This window comes from Stenella coeruleoalba (genome assembly GCF_951394435.1).
Source record: "Stenella coeruleoalba genome assembly, chromosome: 1".
In the NCBI taxonomy this organism is placed as follows: domain Eukaryota; kingdom Metazoa; phylum Chordata; class Mammalia; order Artiodactyla; family Delphinidae; genus Stenella; species Stenella coeruleoalba.
The window spans coordinates 159,685,077-159,705,558 of NC_137169.1; the positions used below are offsets into that span (position 1 = coordinate 159,685,077).

Sequence of the window (20,482 nt, forward strand, 5' to 3'; positions counted from 1 at the left end):
GGCAGGGACACTCGTTCGGGAGCCCCAGTAGTGGTGTAGTACCATGGCAGGTGAGGGGGGAAGCTGCCAAAGCCACTAAGGAAATACGACTGACAGAACTTAGGGAGTCCATACGGTTGGCGGGGGGAGAAAGAGAGGAGCTGAGGGTAAATCTGTATTTTAGGGATGAGAAACTGAGGCCTGGATCAGTGGTTCTCAACAGTTTTGAGTGTGAGGATTTCTCTTCAACATAAAAAAAAATGTGATGATAGTTAAACTTGCATTAATAGAAAATACCTAAGGACACCAGCTACATGGATTTCTAAAATGATCTCTAGATCATTTTAAAGAACTTGCATTTTATTCATCACAACAGCATAGATATATACATGAACAAGAACATTGGAAGCAGAACAACCTGGATTCCAGTCTTATCTCTACCATTACTAGACGTGTGACCTTGGGCACATGAACTATCTGTGCCTCCATCCCTCACCTGTCAGATGGGTGTTTCAGCAGTACCGCATCATGGAGTTGTACTAGGATTGAAGAGTTGTTCGTGTAGAGGGCTGAGAAGAAGGCTTGAGGTATGGTAAACTTCAATGAGCTTTAGCTATTACTATAATTTTTATTCAGGTTAAAGATGATGCTTGGTGCACGTGTGGATGTGAGGATGCCCAAGGTCATGTGTGGTGGCCCCAGGTCGGCCTGAGTTGCTCCTGCCCTCCTGAACTTTGCAACATGGGGCATAATTAACTACATATGTCCACGTGTCATCATCACATGGCGGCAGTGTGACTGTGCCTATGTAAGGCAGTGTCATTACCCAATATTCCATTGCATGGAGCAGGATGCCATCTGTGACTTATCAGAATTATATCTGGAACTTGGATATTAGATCTAGGTGTTGTGACTTGCAAAAGGCAATTTTTACAACATAAATATTAAGTTAGACTGGAGTTCCAGGATGATGTAATTGGAGGGTGGAAGAGGCATCCCAGAACCTTGGAGGACCTCACCTTGGAAGGCAAAATGCCATTACCACTCCCCTGAGCCTGGCTTCTCGAGGACCTGAGGAACTCTGGAAGCAATGCTGACTAAGCAGCCCCCTGACCAGTGTTGTCTGGTCATGCCAGCTGATGGTGTAGCAGGACTGCTCAGCTGGCCCACAAATTGACAACCTCTGGACAGGATCATGAACAGTGAGCAGAAAGGGATTTCAGGGTCCCCCAGTACAACTGCACTCCCTGTGTGGCTGCAGACATGGTTCATTTCTCCCCTCCCTGTCTTTCCCCTCCCTTTGGTTGACAACCAGAGCCCTTGGGGGTTTCCGAGTATACATGCAATGTCTTGGCCAGAAGTAAAGAGGATAAGGAAGCTTCTTCCCCGAGAAGAAATGGTCCCTGGTTGGGCCAGGCCAGTGTAGAATGTGGGGTCTGGTGGGGGGGGGGAGGGGTTGAGCCCCTGGCAGAGTGCCAGGAGCCAGCATGTCTGCAGAAAGGAAATGACAGCTTGCAGAAGGTTTCTGTCCTCAGTACACAGCCTTAGAAAGCGTCAGAGGGCTGCCAGGCCAGAGGGACCTCCCAGGATGAAGGACGTGTCCTGTAGCACTGGAGGTAAAACGTTAACTGCCTCAGCAGCTGGACAACCCCAAGGGGAGGAACACCCAGGACTGAGGTGGAGTTTTCCACTGTCCCAGTGACAAGAGTGCTCAGATTCAGAAACTAAGTTAAATTATAGAAGAAAGTTTAAATTGTAAAATAATTTAACTACTTAGTCAGTAGACTGCAATTGATACCTGCCACACACAGATGAGAAAACTGAGGCTCAGAGAGGGCAAATGAGTAGCCCTCATTCAGGTTAAAGGCCACAGTTAGCATGGAAAGGAGGTAGAGCCAGAACTGGACCCAAGGTTGTGAGACTCCAAGCCCAGCACTGCTTACCTTAAAAATGGGTCAGGAGGTGGCAGCAAGCCCAAATGTCCATCAGGAGGGGCTGCTCAGACAAATACGGGGCAGAGAGTGAGAGAGAGCCTTATGCGTCAATATGGAGTGATCATCAAGATATCCTACTGAGTAAAAATAAAAGGCTTAGTTGCTTGAACCTATCGCTGGTATGTGCGTTAAGTTAAATCTGGCAGCACGCAAGAAACTGGTATGCTGGTTGTGTCCTGAAGGAAACTGGGTTACAGGGAAACAGGCAGGGGGAGAAGACTTTTCCCCGGTGCAATCTTTCGTACCTTTTGGATTTTGAATCAAGAGAAGGTATTAGTTTTTCATATTTTTACAGCAATAACATTTTTAAAACAGAGATCGAGGGGCTTCCCTGGTGGCGCAGTGGTTAAGAATCTGTCTGCCAATGCAGGGGACACGGGTTCGAGCCCTGGTCTGGGAAGATCCCACATATGCTGCGGAGCAACTAGGCTCGTGAACCACAACTACTGAGCCTGCGTGTCTGGAGCCTGTGCTCCGCAACAAGGGAGGCCGCGACAGTGAGAGGCCCCCACACCGCGATGAAGAGTGGCCCCCGCTTGCCACAACTAGAGAAAGCCCTCGCACAGAAACGAAGACCCAACACAGCCATAAATTAATTAATTAAAAAAAAGGGCTTCCCTGGTGGCGCAGTGATTGAGAGTCTGCCTGCCGATGCAGGGGACGCGGGTTCGTGCCCCGGTCCGGGAAGATCCCACATGCTGCGGAGCGGCTGGGCCCGTGAGCCATGGCCGCTGAGCCTGCGCGTCCGGAGCCTGTGCTCCGCAGCGGGAGAGGCCACAATGGTGAGAGACCCACGTACCGCAAAAAGAAAAAAGAGATCGACAGAGAATTTCCTTGTTCAACCCTCTTAAAATGTGATGAAACAGACTGCTACTGAGCACCCAGGCTGTGCCAAGCCTCAGGTGGGTGCTGCGGGTTATACCATGATGGGCAGGATGCTGCCTCTACCCACCAGGAGCCACTCACCCCAGGCGACCCAGACCCCCAGGCTGGCTGAGGGGTACGCTACCACAAGACTCCCACAGCTCCTCCCTGTTGCGTATTTGCCCGGACCCCCAGCCACCCAAGGCTGTGAGCCTCAGTTTGTGAGGGGTGAGGGTCTGACCCAGATCCAGCCCCTGTGGGCCTGATGACCACAGGGCAGTTGAGCCCAAACTGCTCAGGGCCACACCTCTCCTTCCTGGCAGAGTCTCCAGACAGGGCAGTGGGGAGATGGGGAGCCTGAGCTGCCTCCCTGTGGAAAGGATCATAGACAATCGTGCCCTTTCTTCTCTTGCTTTAAGCACTTACTGTGCAGATCAAATAAGCAGTGAGCCCCCAAGATGGGATTTCAACCTGGGTGGGAAGTGTGAGCAGGTCCTGACTCTCTGGAAATGTAGCTGTAATCCACCACATTGGAGAGCCACCTCCCCACTGCCTCACCTTCCCTGCACTTTTCTGTCCCCACATTCCGCCTCCTAGCTCCATCCTAGGAGTCGGCAACTGCAGCAGCAACCCAGGTATCTTAACTTCCCACCACTTTTCCCAGCCTTCACCTCATATTGTCCTTGACACACCAAAAAGAGATAAATACCTCCCTTGGGGTGAAGCTTCGACAATTGGTGTCCCCGAGACTCCAAGAAGGGAAGCTCTTTCTGGAGGAGGCTAAGGGTCTGGCTATATGAAGCCAGTGAATCGCAAAATGCTCTCCCAGCCAATGCTTCCAATGAAGCAGCTCTCCAGGGACCTGATGATAGAAAAAGTAAACATCATCAAGTTTTCTAAGTAATCAGCTGAGGCGGCAGGCACTTTCGATGGGCTGTTACTTAACACTTAGCTACAAGTGTGTTGCAGTTTTTTAACTGAGGAGAATTGTTAGAGGTGATGGTCTTACTTGAGTGGGTCTTCTGGGATGACATGGACAGGGGACATTTGGGTTTCCTCATGTACTTTGTGTGATGACCATACAGCCTCCAACTCTCTCCTGAGTGTGATATACATGGAGAAGCTGAAAAAAGACACTGACGTTGTTCACACGGACAGTGACTTTAGGTCTTACATAAAATCTTTATTCTGCCTTACCTTTGCAGTGTGATCCCAGGCCAGACTTTTCCCTCTCCCTCAGAGCATCCTGGCAGCCAAACCAAGGCTGTCTCTTGTGCTAACTCACACGCAGCAAGACTCCATTCCCTTAGCAACCTCCTAGACAAGATGACCCAGGGAAGGACTGTCACTGCTCACAGGACACATCCCACACCCCTCACATTTGGGAACGTAACAGCAGGGGAGTGAGGGGCATTAGAAGAAAGGCAATTGTTAGGAGGAGGAATGAAAGAGTCTGACGCTTTTCATTCCTTTTCCTCTGTTAATTTGGCCTGTTTTCCAAACATGGGTCAAACAATCTCCCTCCCAGAAGCAGCAGCAGCAGAAGGAAATGTTATTAAAAATGGGTCCGTTAGTGGGCATGGTGTGTGGATGAAGTCTTTGGGAGTCTTGGCTGCTAAATAAAGACTTTATTGTTGTCATTCCTCCTTTCCCAAGCTCCCTCCCTCTCGTCTCTCCTCCCTCCCTTCTCCCCTCCCTCCCTCCCTTCTCCCCTCCCTCCCTCCCTTCTCCCCTCCCTTCCTTACTCCTCCCCTCCCTCCTTACAATTTGCCCGGCCCTCCCCCAACCTAACCTCCCCACCCCAATAGGATCCGGTGGAAGAAAAGCCAGGCAAACACAAGCAGGCACACACCACTGAGAGATCAGAACTTCTAGCTGGCTCTCTGCTGCCACAGCTCCACCAAAGGGCGGGGGGAGACGGAGGGAGCCTTGCCGACTAAACCCAGAGCTGAGAGGAGAGGCAGGTGGTGCAGGTAAGTCCAGTCTGGAGATGGGGAGGAAGGCTCCTGCCTCCAGCCAGTTTCTTCCTGCTCTATCCAAGCTAGTTTATTGATCTAATCTGTATCCTCTCCTTCCTTCCTTCCTTCCTTCCTCCCTCCCTCCCTCCCTCCCTTCCTTCCTTCCATCCTTCTTTCCTTCCTTCCACCAAATTTTTCTCCTTTCGAAGGAGCTCAAATTAGTCTTCCTCATTTCTTCTCCACCCTCTTCCTTCTCTGCATCATTCTGTACCCATGTATTTGCTTGTTGCAAAAGCTGAACTTTCTTGGTACAGATGTTTGTTGTAGCGCAGAGTTATGCTGCACACAGTATTTCTACAGATCAAGTTCCCATAGAAACCCTACTCTAGAACCCATTTCTCTGCACCTTTCACATTTTGTCACACACTGTCACAGGCACACACACGTGTCACACAGAGGCTGCACTCTCACTCCACATGCACACCCACGAATACGCACACAACATGAAGGCATCCTGTCCATTCACCTCCACTCTTCTGCATTTGACATGCAGGGCTAGAGCACATAGTGATGAGACACTGGCAGGGACACACACAGGCACGTGCACACACGCTGCATCTTGTCTCTTGCCCTCTCACACGCCTCCCCAGCTGTAAGAGAAAAGAGAAAGTGTGTTTCCCCACTGAGATGGCAGAGCCAAAAGAAATCATGTGTCCTGAGTCCAGGCGGAGTAGGAAGGGCATGAACAACTGCAGGAGCTGGAAGGATTTCTTCTTTCTTCAGAACATAATTGAGTGGGAGAGAGAAAAGCAGGTTTCCAACCTGCACAGTGTCTTCCTAGTAGCTCTGACTTTGGAGGTACTAATTCCCAGCTCTGGGGGCAATTCATTTCTTTTTTCTGCAGGCAGCTAGAAAATATTTCTCTTTAAAGCCACTTCAAAATTATCCCACATTGGTAAGGGGTCCCTGTGGGAGAAGAAACAAGACAGTAGTTCCTTAATCAGTCAGGGAGGGGAAAACTGAAGTGGCCAACTGAATGGGGCTTGTTTCCAAATAGGGTGGTCCCTCTCCATCTCCCCAACTCATTCCTCTGTGACGACACAGAGTGCTATCCCAAGGCAGGCAGGGCATGGGCAAGAGCAGGGTCTCCAAATATGGGTGCTCTTCCAAACGCCCTGCGTGCAGGGGAGGGGGAGAGCGGTGCTTACTAAAAATGTAGATGTCTGGACCCCTTGCTCCAGACCCACTGGATCAAGACCCAGGAATCTATTGTTGTCTCAGGACTTGAGGGTCAGCTAGGGCTTGAGAACCTGAACCAGGGGCCTGAGGAGACCTGTGTGGAATTGAAGAGCCCAGGCAGTTAGCTGCACAGAAGGGCTGTGTGGCTTCCTGGACAAGGACTGTCTGATGGAGGAGCTCCCGAGGGTCCCAAGTGGGCCACCCTCTTTTGCAGAGTAGAAAAAGCACCTGAGGGAACAGGGAAGACCTCCTGTGAACTCTCACCCTCCTTCTCCTTGTAAGCACTGACAGGTATGTCGTGGGGGTACATTCCAGAAAGAATGTTCCCCCAAGGTAGCTCCAAAGAGTTTATGTTTCCTCTTACCTGCTAATCTGCCTTCCCTGGGCCCCCAGGGGCATGCGTGGGGCTCGCCTCCATCCCTTCTAGATGCCCCCCTCCGCTGCCCAACAGCTGTCTGTTCTGACGAGCTCACACAGAGGATGGGCTGAACACTCCCCCTTCGCCTTCCTGGGAGAGGGGGCGGCAGCCCTATTTATTGGGCCTGTGGGAGAAGCTGGAAGGGGCAGAAAGACCAGGTGCAACAGATTGGGATGGGAAGTCATGGGTCACAGTGGGACTCCACAGCCTGCTGAGGACAGGAGGTCAGCATCCCCTCACCTGCTTCAGAAATGCTAGGGGTGGGGGTTACTGAATTGGAGGGACAGAGTAAACATTCCCCGAATGGCCGGGGGCATCTCTGTTCTCTCTAATTTGTTGGTTCTGAGACCCAAGTGTGGTCTCACAGGCCCCAAAGAGGAGGAAATTGCTCTATGTAGGAAGGTTGGGAGAAAGCCATGTGCCCACCTGCATAGATCAGCCTTTCGGTGGAGGGCAGGGCTGTCCTCTGGCCAAGCTGGAGGGAAAGAGACCACATTACTTTGAAATAATGTCAATAATAGCTTAACATTCACTGAGCCTCACTTTTCACACATTTCCTCACTTAACCTTCAAAATAATCTGATAAGAAGATGTTAGTATGCCCATTTTACAGATGAGGAAACTGAAGCTTAGTAGAGGTAAGAGATTCCTCAAGCGTACCCAGCTAAACAGCTGATGAGTTGCAGGGTTGAGACCCACATCTACAAGCACCCAGTGCATCAGACAGATTCTTTTATGCTTTTTTCAGGGCTTGGAGATGTTAGGGGATGGAGGCAGAGAGAAGGATATGGTGAGGTGACAGGCTGTCAGAGGACTAGAGCCATTCTCACGCTTGTTTCTTCCCCAGGCCCTTGGAACGGAAAACTTGCTCTTCTGGACTAGTGGCCTGAGGCCAAAAAAACACTGTGTTTACACTTTGCCTGGTGGTAGACACTGGGGAGACAGATTGTCTCTCCATAATAGTGTTATATTGATTTTTAGCACTTTCTGATCTGTAGCACATTTTAAAGTTGCTTATCACACTTCTGAAAACAACTGGATGAGGAAGATAGGGATAGGGAAAACTTCGTTATCTCCATTTTACAGATAAGGAAACTGAGGCGAGAACAGGGTCACGTCACTAGGTCGAGGTAGACGGGCTGTGACCCCACGTCCCCTGTCTAATACGCACCATGATGCACTCCCTGCCTCTGCCCCAATCAGGCTCACCCTTACTCTGATTTCACTCCCCAGGAAAGAGACAGTGCATCAGTGATATGCTGAATTTACCATGCCTCCATGTCAACCGTTTCCTTACCTCAGAACCCCACAAGCCCTACTTGGAGGCCTTGGAAGAGTCTCAGGCAGCCTGGCTGGGCCTGCCTCTCTCCTCTGCTAACAGCTGGTCAGAGACCACCTGATTCACCTAGCTTCCAACTCTCTTCTGGGCTTCAGGAAGAGGTAAAGGGAACAGGATAGCTTTCAGAAGTCTGAGTTTAGGACAGAAGGAAGGGAATAAAGAAAGAGGGTCATCCCAATGTCCATGGGTGTGTCCAGGGGCAACCCCATCCTCCGTGGTAGGGTCACTGGCTGTGTTAAGCCATGGAGGCTCAGGGGTGACAAGCTAGATGGGAGATCTGACAAGAAAGAAGAACACCAGGAAGTAGCGTGGAGTCATCCTTCTTTAACCCGGGGAGACACACCCAACATCACTCCCAGCCCAGCCCCAACCCTAGACTCTCTCCATACAAAGCCAATTACCCGTAAACCTGCCCTAATGACTTGGCAAACCCATGTGGACCTCAACCCTGCCCCCTGTCCTGAGGCTAAACACTGCAAGGATCCTGGGAGTTTGAACCTTAAATGAATGAATTTATGAGCTAAGCAGGGACAGGGCTATCTCACTTTAAAAATCAGAGTCTCTCGGACTTCCCTGGTGGTACAGAGGTTGAGATTCTGTGCTTCCAGTGCAGAGGGCATGGGCTCAATCCCTGGTTGGGGAACTAAGATCCCACATGCCACACAGCACGGCCTAAAAAAAATAAACAAATAGGTCAGAGTCTCTCTAGAGAATATGCCCTTTTATAAACAAATAAATGAATAAACGAAATCACTGCCAACTGTAGAGATTTTATGCTCTACAACATGCCTTAACGTGTGTGATCCTCACACAGTTGAGGAGCCTGGGGCCTGAGGAAGAGGGTCAGAGCCAGGATTCAAGCCCAAATCTCTAATACTTGGAACTAAAATTTGAATTTAAAACTCTCTTAGAAAATGTTCTTAGGGCTTCCCTGGTGGCACAGTGGTTAAGAATCCACCTGCCAGTGCAGGGGACATGGGTTCGAGCCCTGGTCCGGGAAGATCCCACATGCCGCGGAGCAACTAAGCCCGTGAGCCACAACTACTGAGCCCGCGTGCCTAGAGCCCGTGCTCCGCAACAAGAGAAGCCACCGCAATGAGAAGCCCGCGCACCGCAAAGAAGAGCAGCCCCCACGCGCCGCAACTAGAAAAAGCCTGCGTGCAGCAATGAAGACCAACACAGCCAAAAGATAAATAAATAAATTTATTAAAAAGAAAAAAAGAAAATGTTCTTAAATGAGGGAGTGAATTTTGGGTCAGTCAAAGCAATTGCTTTCCCCCCACAAACGAGCAGCTTTTTGAGAACCGATGCTGGTGAACAGGCTGCAGGAGGAGGTGAGTGGTTCTAGGTGGTCCACATGCGTTCACTGAGCAAGCAGTGAGCACAGCCTGGCAGAAAGCTGGGAGGCGTGCTTGCAAAGGCATACAAAATTTAAAAATCACACACACTTACGACCCAGCCTAAGGCACTGTTATGACCGGACAGAAGGTTCTGGAAGACAGGAACATAAGAAGGTGTGACTCTGGGCTTTGTGAGGAAGACTGTGGCTCCCCTTGGAGTCCAAGGACCTCCAGTCTGTCACAAATTCTGGTTTGGAGACTTAGACTCTGGGGGCTGCCCAGACTCCAGCAGGACGGGGCACTGCCTGATGAGAAAAGCCTTAGAAATGAGCACTATTTCCTAAAGAAGGAAGTGTGTGCGCGTGCAAACACACACACACACACACAGACACACACAGAATGGTTCAGCCACAGGCTAAGAGAAGGAGAATTGAACAGATCCAGTTTCTCCACGGAACAGGCCCAGGAGCTTCTCCGTGGGAACCTCCTCTCATCTCTGAGAGGAGCTTGGCCAGCCCCAGAGGTCTAGAGTGTAGAAGGGTCAGAGGACCCATGGGAAGATAAGAGAAGTTCCCAAAAGGTCTGGCATAGGAGGTGGGGATGAGGAAGTCCTGTGTTCACGTGGATGGAAGGAGTGGAGAGCAGGCCTGCCAGATGGAGCTGTGACTAACCCGTGATTCTGTCACCCCTGACAATGAGGCCAAGTGCTGCCCAGGCCCTGAACCACCCCTGAGTGAGGGCCAGCTGCCTGAGTCACAGTGCCTCACAGAGCAGGCTTCCACTCTGGACGAGCTTTTCTTGCTTCCCTCAGGGCCCAGCACCAGGTAGATGCACCAGGCAATGAAGGGATAGAGGGCCCAGCCAGCCTGGGAAGCCTCCCCAGGGCAGGGCTTCTCACACCATGAGAGATCTCTTGCTTATTGTCAGGCTTCTGGGCGATCAGGAAATAAAAAACGCCAAAGCAAAAAAATTCAAGGTCACAAAAATTGGGGCTCTTAAAAATGTTTGATTTTAGTACACTAATGTTTTAACCACCTGTTTAAAATCTATGTGCAATATGGTTGTGCTATTTTCAAGAAAATTACAGGACTTGTAACATATTAATTCATGGTTCACCAGTTACAAGTGGTGTGGGGTCCGGCAACAAGACTCAAGTTTGGTTTTACAATGAATGTCTTTTCTTCTCAGTCCTTTTGGTGTATCCCCAAAACTGTTACATCCTCAACTGGAGATAAAGACAAGAATCTAACTGCAAGGTCCTTTGTGATGGGAGGCCCAGGGGACATGGTACTCCGGGACCCCTTGGAGAGGTCTGCCTGGGAAGAGACCACCTTAGAGGGAGGTGAAGAAGCAACAGAAGCTGCAGGGCAGTCTCCTCCCTCCTCCGTCCTCATCTGCCTTCCGCCTTCTTCCTCTCCTTCCTTCCCATACTCAGTATCCTCTATGAGGATTCACTCATGCACACAGACGACAGGGGAGCGTGCGTTTGCTTATGTGTGTGGTACGGGGAGAGGAGTGGTGTGTGTGTGAGAGTGTGCAGGCTGGGTGTCCAGGGGGTATGTGTGAAAGGTATGGGGAGATGCCCTCTGCCCCTCCAGGGTGGGCTCTGCCCTCTTTCCTGTTTCTTGTCGCATTCAGCTCCTCCCGAGCATCGGACTCAGGACTAAGCAGCTGGTGAAGGGCTTCTATCATCTTCCTTTGAGCAAAGCCAGCAGGAAGCCGGCACTGGGTCACACAAGGAAAGATGTGGGCTCCAAGGAAAGAGAGGGGAAGCCTGGAACAGAGGCTTCACAGGGTCCAGATGCAGCTGGGGATACACTCCAGCCCACTCTCTTGCAGGGCACCCCAAGAAACCTGCATCTCCAATGTGTCCCAGACCCAGGAAGGAGAGGGACAGACCACCACAACTGTGAAGCAGCAGCAAGGAGGGCCATTGGGAGCAATGAGGAAACAGAGACCCCAGAGGGAGACCAGAGGGGCTGTCACAGGGATGATGGCCCTGGGAGGGGAAAGTACAGGTAACCCAGCCAGGCCAGGGGAGCCAGTCTATGGGAGAAGCCAATTTCCATCTGCAGACTTGGGTCTACTGCAATTTCCCCAGCTTAATTCAACTCAAAGTACATGGCCCTGTCTGAGGTGTCATCAGGACCAAGGGGAAGGGCAACCCGAAAACACCCTTTAGCAACCTATTCCACTCTGTCTCTGAGGCAGGAATTTCTTCTTTATATCCCACCTCAATCCCACCAACTCCAATGGATATGGAAAGCAGCAATACCAGGTCAGAAGAAATGACCCCCACAGCCTTTTTTTAAATTGAAGTATAGTTGATGTACAATATTATATAAGTTACAGGTGTACAATACAGTGATTCACAATTTTTAAAGGTTATACTCCATTTCTAGTTATTACAAAATATTGGCTATATTCTGCGTGTTGTACAATATATCCTAGTTTATTTTATACATAATAGTTTATACCTCTTAATCCCCTACCTCTGTATTGCCCCTTCCTGCTTCTCTCTCCCCACTAGTAACCACTAGTTTGTTCTATATACCTATGAGTCTGCTTCCTTTCTGTTATATTCACTAGTTTGTTGTATTCCCCATAGCTTTCAGTTCCTTCCTTGTTTATTTCCCCAGGAGCCTCCACATCTGGGGAGAAATTCTTGGTGTGTATCCTGCTGGCAAAGACCAGCATTCTCTGAGCTGAGTGCTGGGGGTGAGGGGTGATCAAGGTCAGACACAAGGGTATCTGCAGCACTTCCTTCCCAAGAGCGCTGTGAGCCCATGGAGACCTGGGGGTTTGTCCCGGGTCTGCTGTTACATAGCTTCCTGGCCTTCACAAGCTACTTCTTTCCTCCAGTACTCAATTTTTATAACTAGTCAAGTCTGGACTTGATTGGTGGATTTCAAAACATTTTTAGCAATGCAACTTTTTTTTCAAATGAATGCTTTGGCTAAACCCCCTTATACATAACAGATTAAAAAAACACAGAGCTGCTCAGGTTGGCACAGGGTGGGTTGGGGGTACCCCAGGGCCACCCCCTTGGTCTCCCTCTCTCAGGAGGACTCCACAGAAATGGGGGCACAGTTTGAAAACCACCGAGTTATGGGATCCGTAAGGAGCCTGCAGATGTAACACCCCAGGACTCTATGGCTCACATATTCTAACATCCGTCCTATAAGGGGAGTATAAGTGGAGGGATAATTTTCTCATGGTGCAAATGGGGACACCGAGGGCTAGAGAGGTTAAGGGTCTTCTCCAGGAAACCCCGGGACTCCTGATTCACAGCCCAATGTGCTTTCTGCCAGGATGGCTCACACCCTCCAGAGCAGGCTTAACACATTCAGTGGCTAGGCCTCTGGGAGAGGGTCCAGACCCTCCAGCCCTTGTTACTTTCTCACCTGCTGGATACAGGCAAACAAGGAGATGCTTCCACAGGTCCCTCCCACAGCTGCCCCTGGAGCCCATCCTGACCAACTCTAGCTGCAAAGACATGTCCTCTCATTACTGAGGTCCAGCAGGCTGATGACTTCCTGTATTCCTCCCCACAGGGGCGTCACCTGGATCATGAGGTCATCCCTCTGCTGGCTCCTCCCACTTCTCCTCATCTTGGCCTCAGAGGTCCAAGGCCAGCCAACAAGACGACCAAGACCCAGACCAAGGCTCCAGCCCAGACCCAGACTCAGGCCCACACCCAGCTTTCCTCAGCCCCATGAGCCATTGGAGCCTACAGACCTGCCTCCTCCCCTCCCACCAGGCCCTCCATCTATCTTTCCTGACTGTCCCCAGGAGTGCTATTGCCCCCCTGATTTCCCGTCTGCCCTCTACTGTGACAGCCGCAATCTTCGAAAGGTCCCTCTCATCCCATCCCGCATCCATTACCTCTATCTCCAGAACAACTTCATAACCGAGCTCCCAGTGGAGTCCTTCAAGAACGCCACGGGCCTGAGGTGGATCAACCTGGACAACAACCGAATTCGCAAGGTGGACCAGAAAGTGCTAGAGAAACTACCCAGCCTGGTGTTCCTCTACATGGAAAAGAACCACCTTGAAGAGGTGCCCTCGGCTCTGCCCCAGAACTTAGAGCAGCTGAGGCTAAGCCAGAACCATATCTCCAGAATCCCACCCGGCGTCTTCAGCAAGCTGGAGAAACTGGTGCTCCTGGATCTCCAACACAACAGGCTAAGCGACGGCGTCTTCAAGCCCGACACCTTCCAGGGCCTTAAAAACCTCATGCAGCTCAACCTGGCTCACAACATCTTGAGAAAGATGCCACCCAAGATCCCTGTGGCCATTCACCAGCTCTACCTGGACAGCAACAAAATCGAGACCATCCCCAGCGGATACTTCAAGGGCTTCCCCAACCTGGCCTTCATTCGCCTCAACTACAACAAGCTCTCAGACAGGGGCCTCCCCAGGAACTCCTTTAACATCTCCAACCTCCTCGTGCTCCACCTGTCGCACAACAAGATCAGCAATGTGCCTGCCATCAGCAACAAGCTGGAGCACCTGTACCTCAACAACAACAGCATCGAGCGTGAGTGGGGGCAGGGCTGGGGTGCAGCCACTGGGAGGGAAGCTGGAGTCTCTTCTGCCTCAACACTTTCTCATGAGCCTCACGGTGGGGGGTACAAAACGCACCCAATGGGGCCCTGGTCTTCAAACCTTGGTCTTTCCACTTACTATCTATGTGACCTTAAAAGGATATCCGACCTCTCTGGGAAGTTTCCTCATTTGTAAAATGAGAATGGCACAAAGTTGACGTGAAGATTTAATAGTTTAATATGGATAAAGTGCCCAGAATACCATGCTTGGAGGGTAATAGCTTTTCTCCCTCCACCCCTTCCCATCAGCCACAGCTCCTTTGCCCTCCAGATCTATAGGTAAGGTAGACATGGAATATAGGCCTGGACATTCTCCTAAAAGCAGAATGGTGACATTTAAATGTTGACTCTGAAATGTCCTGGGCCTGTCCACTGCAGAAACTGGCAGCTGTGAGGAAAGAGGCTTCTTCCCAAGCCTAAGCCTAGGTTTTAAAGAGTCTGTAAAAAGCATACACAGAGAGGCAACTATATACTCAGCGTATATACAACTGGTAAACACGTGCAGCCAGAAGGACATGTCCGTATGCAGGTGCTTTCTGAATCTATCTGGAAGGCTGGAAGATTTACGCATATAAGATAGTACACTTAAGGCAGAATTTGCCTAAGCTACATTTACAGGGTCCCGGGCTTGGGATAAAAGATTGCAGGCCAGAAAAGAGGCTCGAAGTCACAGTTTTACTTCAATCAAAAATGTCAGGTCTGAGTAGAGCATCAGCAGAACAGTTTGAAAACAAAAGAGAAAATATTATCTGGTCCGTGGACAAAATCAGGCTACGTTCACACAAGGAATGCAGCAGCTGTGCAGATAAAGGACACCACGAGGAAAGAGAAGCAGTCCTAAAATAATATTAGGAATCCTTAGTTTTCAAGCCAAAGGATGAGAGGGGGATTTTTGAATTTCTATAATAGTGAAACAAGCAGGTGGGAGAACAGGCTTATTCACTCATCTGAGATAATTACACAAAAGTAGGGGAAGGCTTCTTAAAATCTTGTAAGAAACAAATTCAGGAAAAGGGAAAACTACTGTCTAATTTTACCCTGCAGGTAGCAAACTAATGGAACACATTACCCCCAGGAGGCTGTATAGGCCACAGATCTAGACAGAAATGATACCTTGATTAATCCATGGCTGACAAGTTTCTACCACACTGTGGAAGAACAGGCTGCAGGGGTGGCGGAGAGGGGGGCAGTGTATTATCCAGCCTTCTGAGGTTGAAGACAGAAAGGTCGCACCATTTCACAGATTTGAGAACTGAGCATCAGGGTGGTAAAGTCCAAAGTCACAAAGGTCATAGGAAGAAAATCCATCTATGTCAGGGCTCTTTCTGCTACTCCAGTGTTGAAGAGAGAAGAAAGGGGAGAGAGGGAAGACGAGGAAGTGGAAGAAGGAGATGAAGAGCAACCACAACAACAACCGACAGAAGATAAAAGAAGCAAGGCTTCGGGAGAATCAAAAGCTCCATTTAGAAGATGCCATACCTCCTGTCATCTAATAAGAGGGGAAGGAGAAAATGGAAACTCATTTTCCGTTTGAAAGCCTACCACAATTTGGCCATAACTTACCTTTCCAGCTTACCTTCCCCAGAATCGGTAATCAACTTCAGAATCAACAGATTCATCATGTCCTAGGGCTCCATGCCCTTCCCAGGCCCCCTTTCCTCTTCCTGTCATCCCTATTTCAGTTAATGTAACCACCTTCTGCTCATCCTCGTGCCTCACATTCTGTTCTCAGGAAAACCTCCAGAGTAACCCATCCACCGGCTGGCTTCAGATCTTGCTTCCCCCTATTGTTTCTCCACACTGTAGCCAGATTCATCTTTCTATAGTACAAACGTGATCATAGGACCCTTCCAGGTTAAGCGCTCCAGGACACTATGGTTCATATATCCCACCATCCATCTCATAACAACAGTCCTGCTCAGTGCCATTCCTCAGACTGAAATCAAAGAGCCCATCCTTAGTGAAATATTTGAAGGCCTACCGTAACTGTTGGCCACAACTTACCTCTCCAGCTTAGTCTTCCTAGTACATCACATTGCACTGTTTACTGGTCCCAAACTCTGCCATGAGCTTCTTGGCCTCCACAGTATCATTCAAATAGGTCACAGCATCAGAACACAATCCCCAGGTCTCTACCTGCTGTAATCCTATCTTTGAAGGTTCAGCTGAAAGTTTACTTCCTCTATGACTCTTCTGAGTAAATTTTCAATAACAATTGTTGATCAATTCCAACTTAATTTGTTTCACAAATGGGTAAGTGGAGCCTGGAGGTTACGGTCGACTCATTCACGGTCACACGTTCCCAAGAACTGGTCAGCCAGTTCCAGAGAGGAAAACTCTAGAGTCCTTGTCCCTGTCTACCCTCTTCTTCCTCTTTGTCTTTTACTCCAGCCCTGTCAGGCCTGATCCCCTGCCCATCTCTCCTGCTGACTTCTCCCCTTTTTCTCCATAGAAATCAATGGGACCCAGATTTGCCCCAAAGATCTAGTTGCCTTCCACGACTTCTCCTCGGATCTGGAGAACGTGCCACACCTCCGCTACCTGCGGCTGGATGGAAACAACCTGAAGCCGCCCATCCCGCTGGACCTCATGATGTGCTTCCGCCTGCTGCAATCTGTGATCATCTAGGCCTTACTCTGCCCCTGGAGATCCTCTGGCCACACTTGAATGCAGTGGCCCAGGTGCCTGTGCCCACTATTTGTTTTCTCTGTCTCCTTTTCTTGCTCTCACCTTTGCCTTTCTTAACCCACCCTCCTGATGCAAGGACAAGCCACGTACTCTGCTGCCCCTGCAGCTTCTAGAGCAAGACTTCCAAAGGCTTGATTTGGTCCACGCAGCTCAAAGACACCCACTGCACATCCAAACTTCTGGCCCCAGAAGCACAGAGGTGTGTCTAAAGACTTCATATTCTCTTCTCTCCCCTCCTCCCCTCATCACTCCTGGGTAAGTCTGGGCTATGAACTGACATCTGGATCTTGTCCTGGCCAAAGCAAGCAGAAGATGGTCAGGGGAAGCCTAGAGGTGAGGTTTGGGAAGTCCTGCTGGAAACTCCTGCATGGTGGGCAGCTCTGGCCCAAAGAGGCTGAGAAACCCGTGTCTCCCTGGCCGAGGATCCCATCTTCCAAAACTGCTGCTCCACCACCCCATTCACTGGCACCAGACAGTGCACCAGCTCTGTGCCAGCCTGTGTTCTCCGGAAAGGAAGTGCAAGGGAACGGCTGAGGGAGGGCAGAGGGTCAGAGATTCACACAAGGGCCTGCATCAGGCTGTCTCTGCATAGGGATGAGATGGGGCCCTCCTTCTCAGCACACAGCCTCCTGGCTGGTCCTCTCTGTTCCAAGAGTAAGAGCAGGGAGGAACATTCCAGGAGAAGAATGGCTCAAAAAACTAGGAATCAGCTGGTGGGAGAGGGGTGGGAGTCATAGACCCAGGCTGGGCCCCGTGTGGGTGCAGATGGATCCTGCTGCCCCCTTGGCCACTCTGGATAAGAGGCCTGATGCCCTGGGGAACACGGCATCCACGGTGGAGTGTACAGAGCCACCAACCCCGCCCCGCCATCTGTTCTCTATCAGTGAGGATGGCCCAGTTCTTTCCACTCCCGGAAGCAGTTCCTGAGAAACTGCTCAAGAAGGGGTGGAGCACCTGGAAATCTCCCAGAAGCCTCTTCCGCTTATGCAGATCAGCCTCCCCTTCTAAGACAGACACAGCAGTGACACCTGGTGGCTGGTCCTGGCCACATCCGGCTCCCGTGTTCCTGCTCCTCTCTCTGGTGTGATTTTCCAAGATCAAGGAGTTGGCCTCAGGTTCCAACTTGGAGAGCCATGGGCGATGTGCATGGTCTCTCTCTCCTCTGGGGTCTAAAGGGCACAAAGGTACAGAGGCCCCAGGGTGGGGGATCTGATTCCCATCATGAGTGAACACAAGTGGGAACCTTCAGGAAGCCAGTTGAGGATACAGTTTGTTCCGATCTGCTCTCTTACCTTATGGGTCCCCTCTGCTCTCAGCTTTCATGTGGTACACCAAGGAGGTGGATAAGATCCCCCTCCAAGGACCCTCTGGCGCTCATGTTCCTGTATGCAGCTCCATCCTTTAGACCGTGTTCTAATGCAGGACGAGTCCTAAATATTATCCCTTTCCCTTGCAATAATTTATTCCCTGTATGGACTCTCCTTCCCCCAGAGTTCCCACCCCACCCTGTCTGGCCCAGGTGAGCAGTGTGTCAGGCCTCTAAGGGAAGCCTGGGTTCCACAGGGCTGACTCAACTTCATCTTCCCCTTAACTCCCTCTAGGGGATGCTGCCCCTCTACAGCCTCTGAGTGTATGTTGGTGGGGGTGGGGGCGTATGTCCTAGAAATGATTAGGATACAGTGCCCACTCCCAAGTTAGGTTGAAAAAAGTTCCAGAGATGTTTAAGAAATTGGATTAAGCTAGGTCCCTAACTTCAAGAAATTCCCATTATACTCATTTTTCCCTTTTGCTAATGTACAGAATATGGGCCCATTTCATTACAGCCTCCATCCCCCATGCTTGCATACAACTGCTTCATTCTTCGAGGCTGCAGCTGGTTTCTCCAAGACTCCTGCTTAGAGTCAAGATATTATTGTGTCTGTAAGCAACCTGTTGCTATGGCCTGGATAAGCCCCTTCTGCACCTTATCCCCACCTTGCGCCCTCAGCCCCTCTGATGAGGCCCTCAGGGGAGCACAGCTCCTGGGGCTCCCCGGGGAGGAGGGGTCATTCCCCAGCTCCTGCCAAGCTGAAGTGTTCTGATTCAGCAGCAACAAAATCACCATCATCCTATTGCCGCATCTAGCATATTTCTGCTTCCTCCATTGCTCCCTGTATCTGCAAACCAGTGGAAATTAAATTGGCTTTACAGCACCACCCTCCCACATACAATGTGCTGTTTTCCCTTGGGCTTAAGGAAGCCCCCTCCTCCATATACAAGTTAATTCTCTCAGTGCTGCTGACATATGCACATACAGGTGTGTAGGAAGGTGTGTATGTATGTGTACTCTGTACATATATCTGTTCTTTCTTGAGGACCGTATTAACTTTGTGCAACAACTTTGACATTCCAGCACGCTTCACAGCAGAGAAAATAAAGTTATATGAAAAATACCCTGCTTGAATTTGACAATGTAAACAGATGAGAATAGTACCTTAAAGTCACTTTGCCACCCCTCTCCCCAGGCCTCCCACCTTCCTTGCTCTGAGAAGACTGGTGGAGAAAGGATCCTATCCTTAAGAAGCTCTAGGAAAATGATTCCAAAAGTTTTTCTGGTGAATTTCCCCCAAACTCACAATCGTTACAAAAATAATCCCTAAAGTCAGACAAGTAATCTGACAGCTACATTTGAAGCCCAAATCTCCAAGTTCTTTTTAACCCACACATACCAAATTGTTGAGGTCTCCCAAGTGCTCAGTACTGAAAGACACAAAACAGACACCATTCCTGACCAGGAAAAGCTAACAGACTAGTTGAGGACAGGTAGTGTAAGATACACAAAACAATGGCAGAGGTGTATCAAGGGCAGTGAGCAAAGGGCCAGCCACATCATCTGGAATGGTCTACATGCTATGCAGATGTTCACAGAAGGGCTAAAACAGGGTACCCTGGAATCTCTCTTCAGGTGGAAGGTTTGTTCCAGAGCCAACCCCGTGATCCTCCCGGACTACACCATCTTCTTTTGAATGAAAACTGCCGGATGCTGTCCCACCCTTCCCACCCTGCCCCCTAATTTCCTGCTTCAGTTCAATTCAGCAAGTTTTCAGCATATATCAACCACGTGCAAGGTTCCCAGCTAAGAATTCAAGGATAAGTAATATATACGCCACGCCACTGAGGAATTCATAAAGGGAAAAATCCATGAATTAGTAATTGCATGTCTTAAGTGTTTGCAATAATGTTGGGTACAGAAAGCATAGTGGAGAGGGCCTCTGCTTCTGCCTGGGAGAAACCAGAATGGCTCCTATCATTTAAGCTGGATCTTAAGGTTTGAATCAGATTTTGCCAGGTGGGAGAAGGAGGAAAAAGCACATAAACAGGAAAGGAGGGAAGCAGCATGAGAAAAAGATTGGAAGACATGGAGTCTACCCTGTATGAGGGGTGTGTGTGTGTGTGCCTGAGAGAGGAAGAGAAATGAGTTCCAGCCGTGCAGTTATGTAGCTACAAGCCCTCAGCAGGGAATATACCCTTGCTGTCCAAAAAGCAGGAGGGTTCCTGAAACGTCCACCCCTGCCTCTCTCTCTGCCCACGAACAGGGAAGCAACAGGGTCAGCTGGCCAGACTTCTGTCCCCAGGGCCTGCCACCTCCATTCCATCATCATGCCCTCCTGCTTCTCCTAATGAGATTCGGATTAGACCAGCTCCGGCACCTCCCGCCACCGTTTCCGGGCTCTCTGGGGGCTGAGCTGCCTGGAACAACAGCATGATCGTTAGACGGTTCCCACGTAGGTCACACACACACACACACACACACACACACACACACACACACACACACACACACAGACACACACACACACACACACACACACACACACACACACACACACACACACACACACACACACACCCCATGGACCCTCCCTGAAATCCATGGTAACCAGAATGTGTGCCGGTGTGTTTGTGAAACCGAGAGCAGAAGCTGGGAGAGGGTCTAAGACGCGCAGCCTAAATCAGAAGCTGCTCCACTGGGGGCCGGGGGCCGGGGGCGGGGGTGGGGGGGCGGTCCGGGGTGGG

General features: G+C 50.2%; 1 protein-coding gene across 1 annotated transcript; it reads left to right on the forward strand.

The window, feature by feature from the left end:
- Positions 1–4,663: 4,663 nt before the first annotated feature.
- PRELP (proline and arginine rich end leucine rich repeat protein) lies at positions 4,664–18,858 on the forward strand. The gene is made up of 3 exons (XM_079923046.1): positions 4,664–4,810; positions 12,686–13,671; positions 16,191–18,858. Exons 2-3 carry the CDS (start codon positions 12,702–12,704, stop codon positions 16,364–16,366), a joined length of 1,146 nt encoding a protein of 381 aa, XP_079779172.1. The 5' UTR covers positions 4,664–4,810; positions 12,686–12,701; the 3' UTR covers positions 16,367–18,858.
- Positions 18,859–20,482: the final 1,624 nt, after the last annotated feature.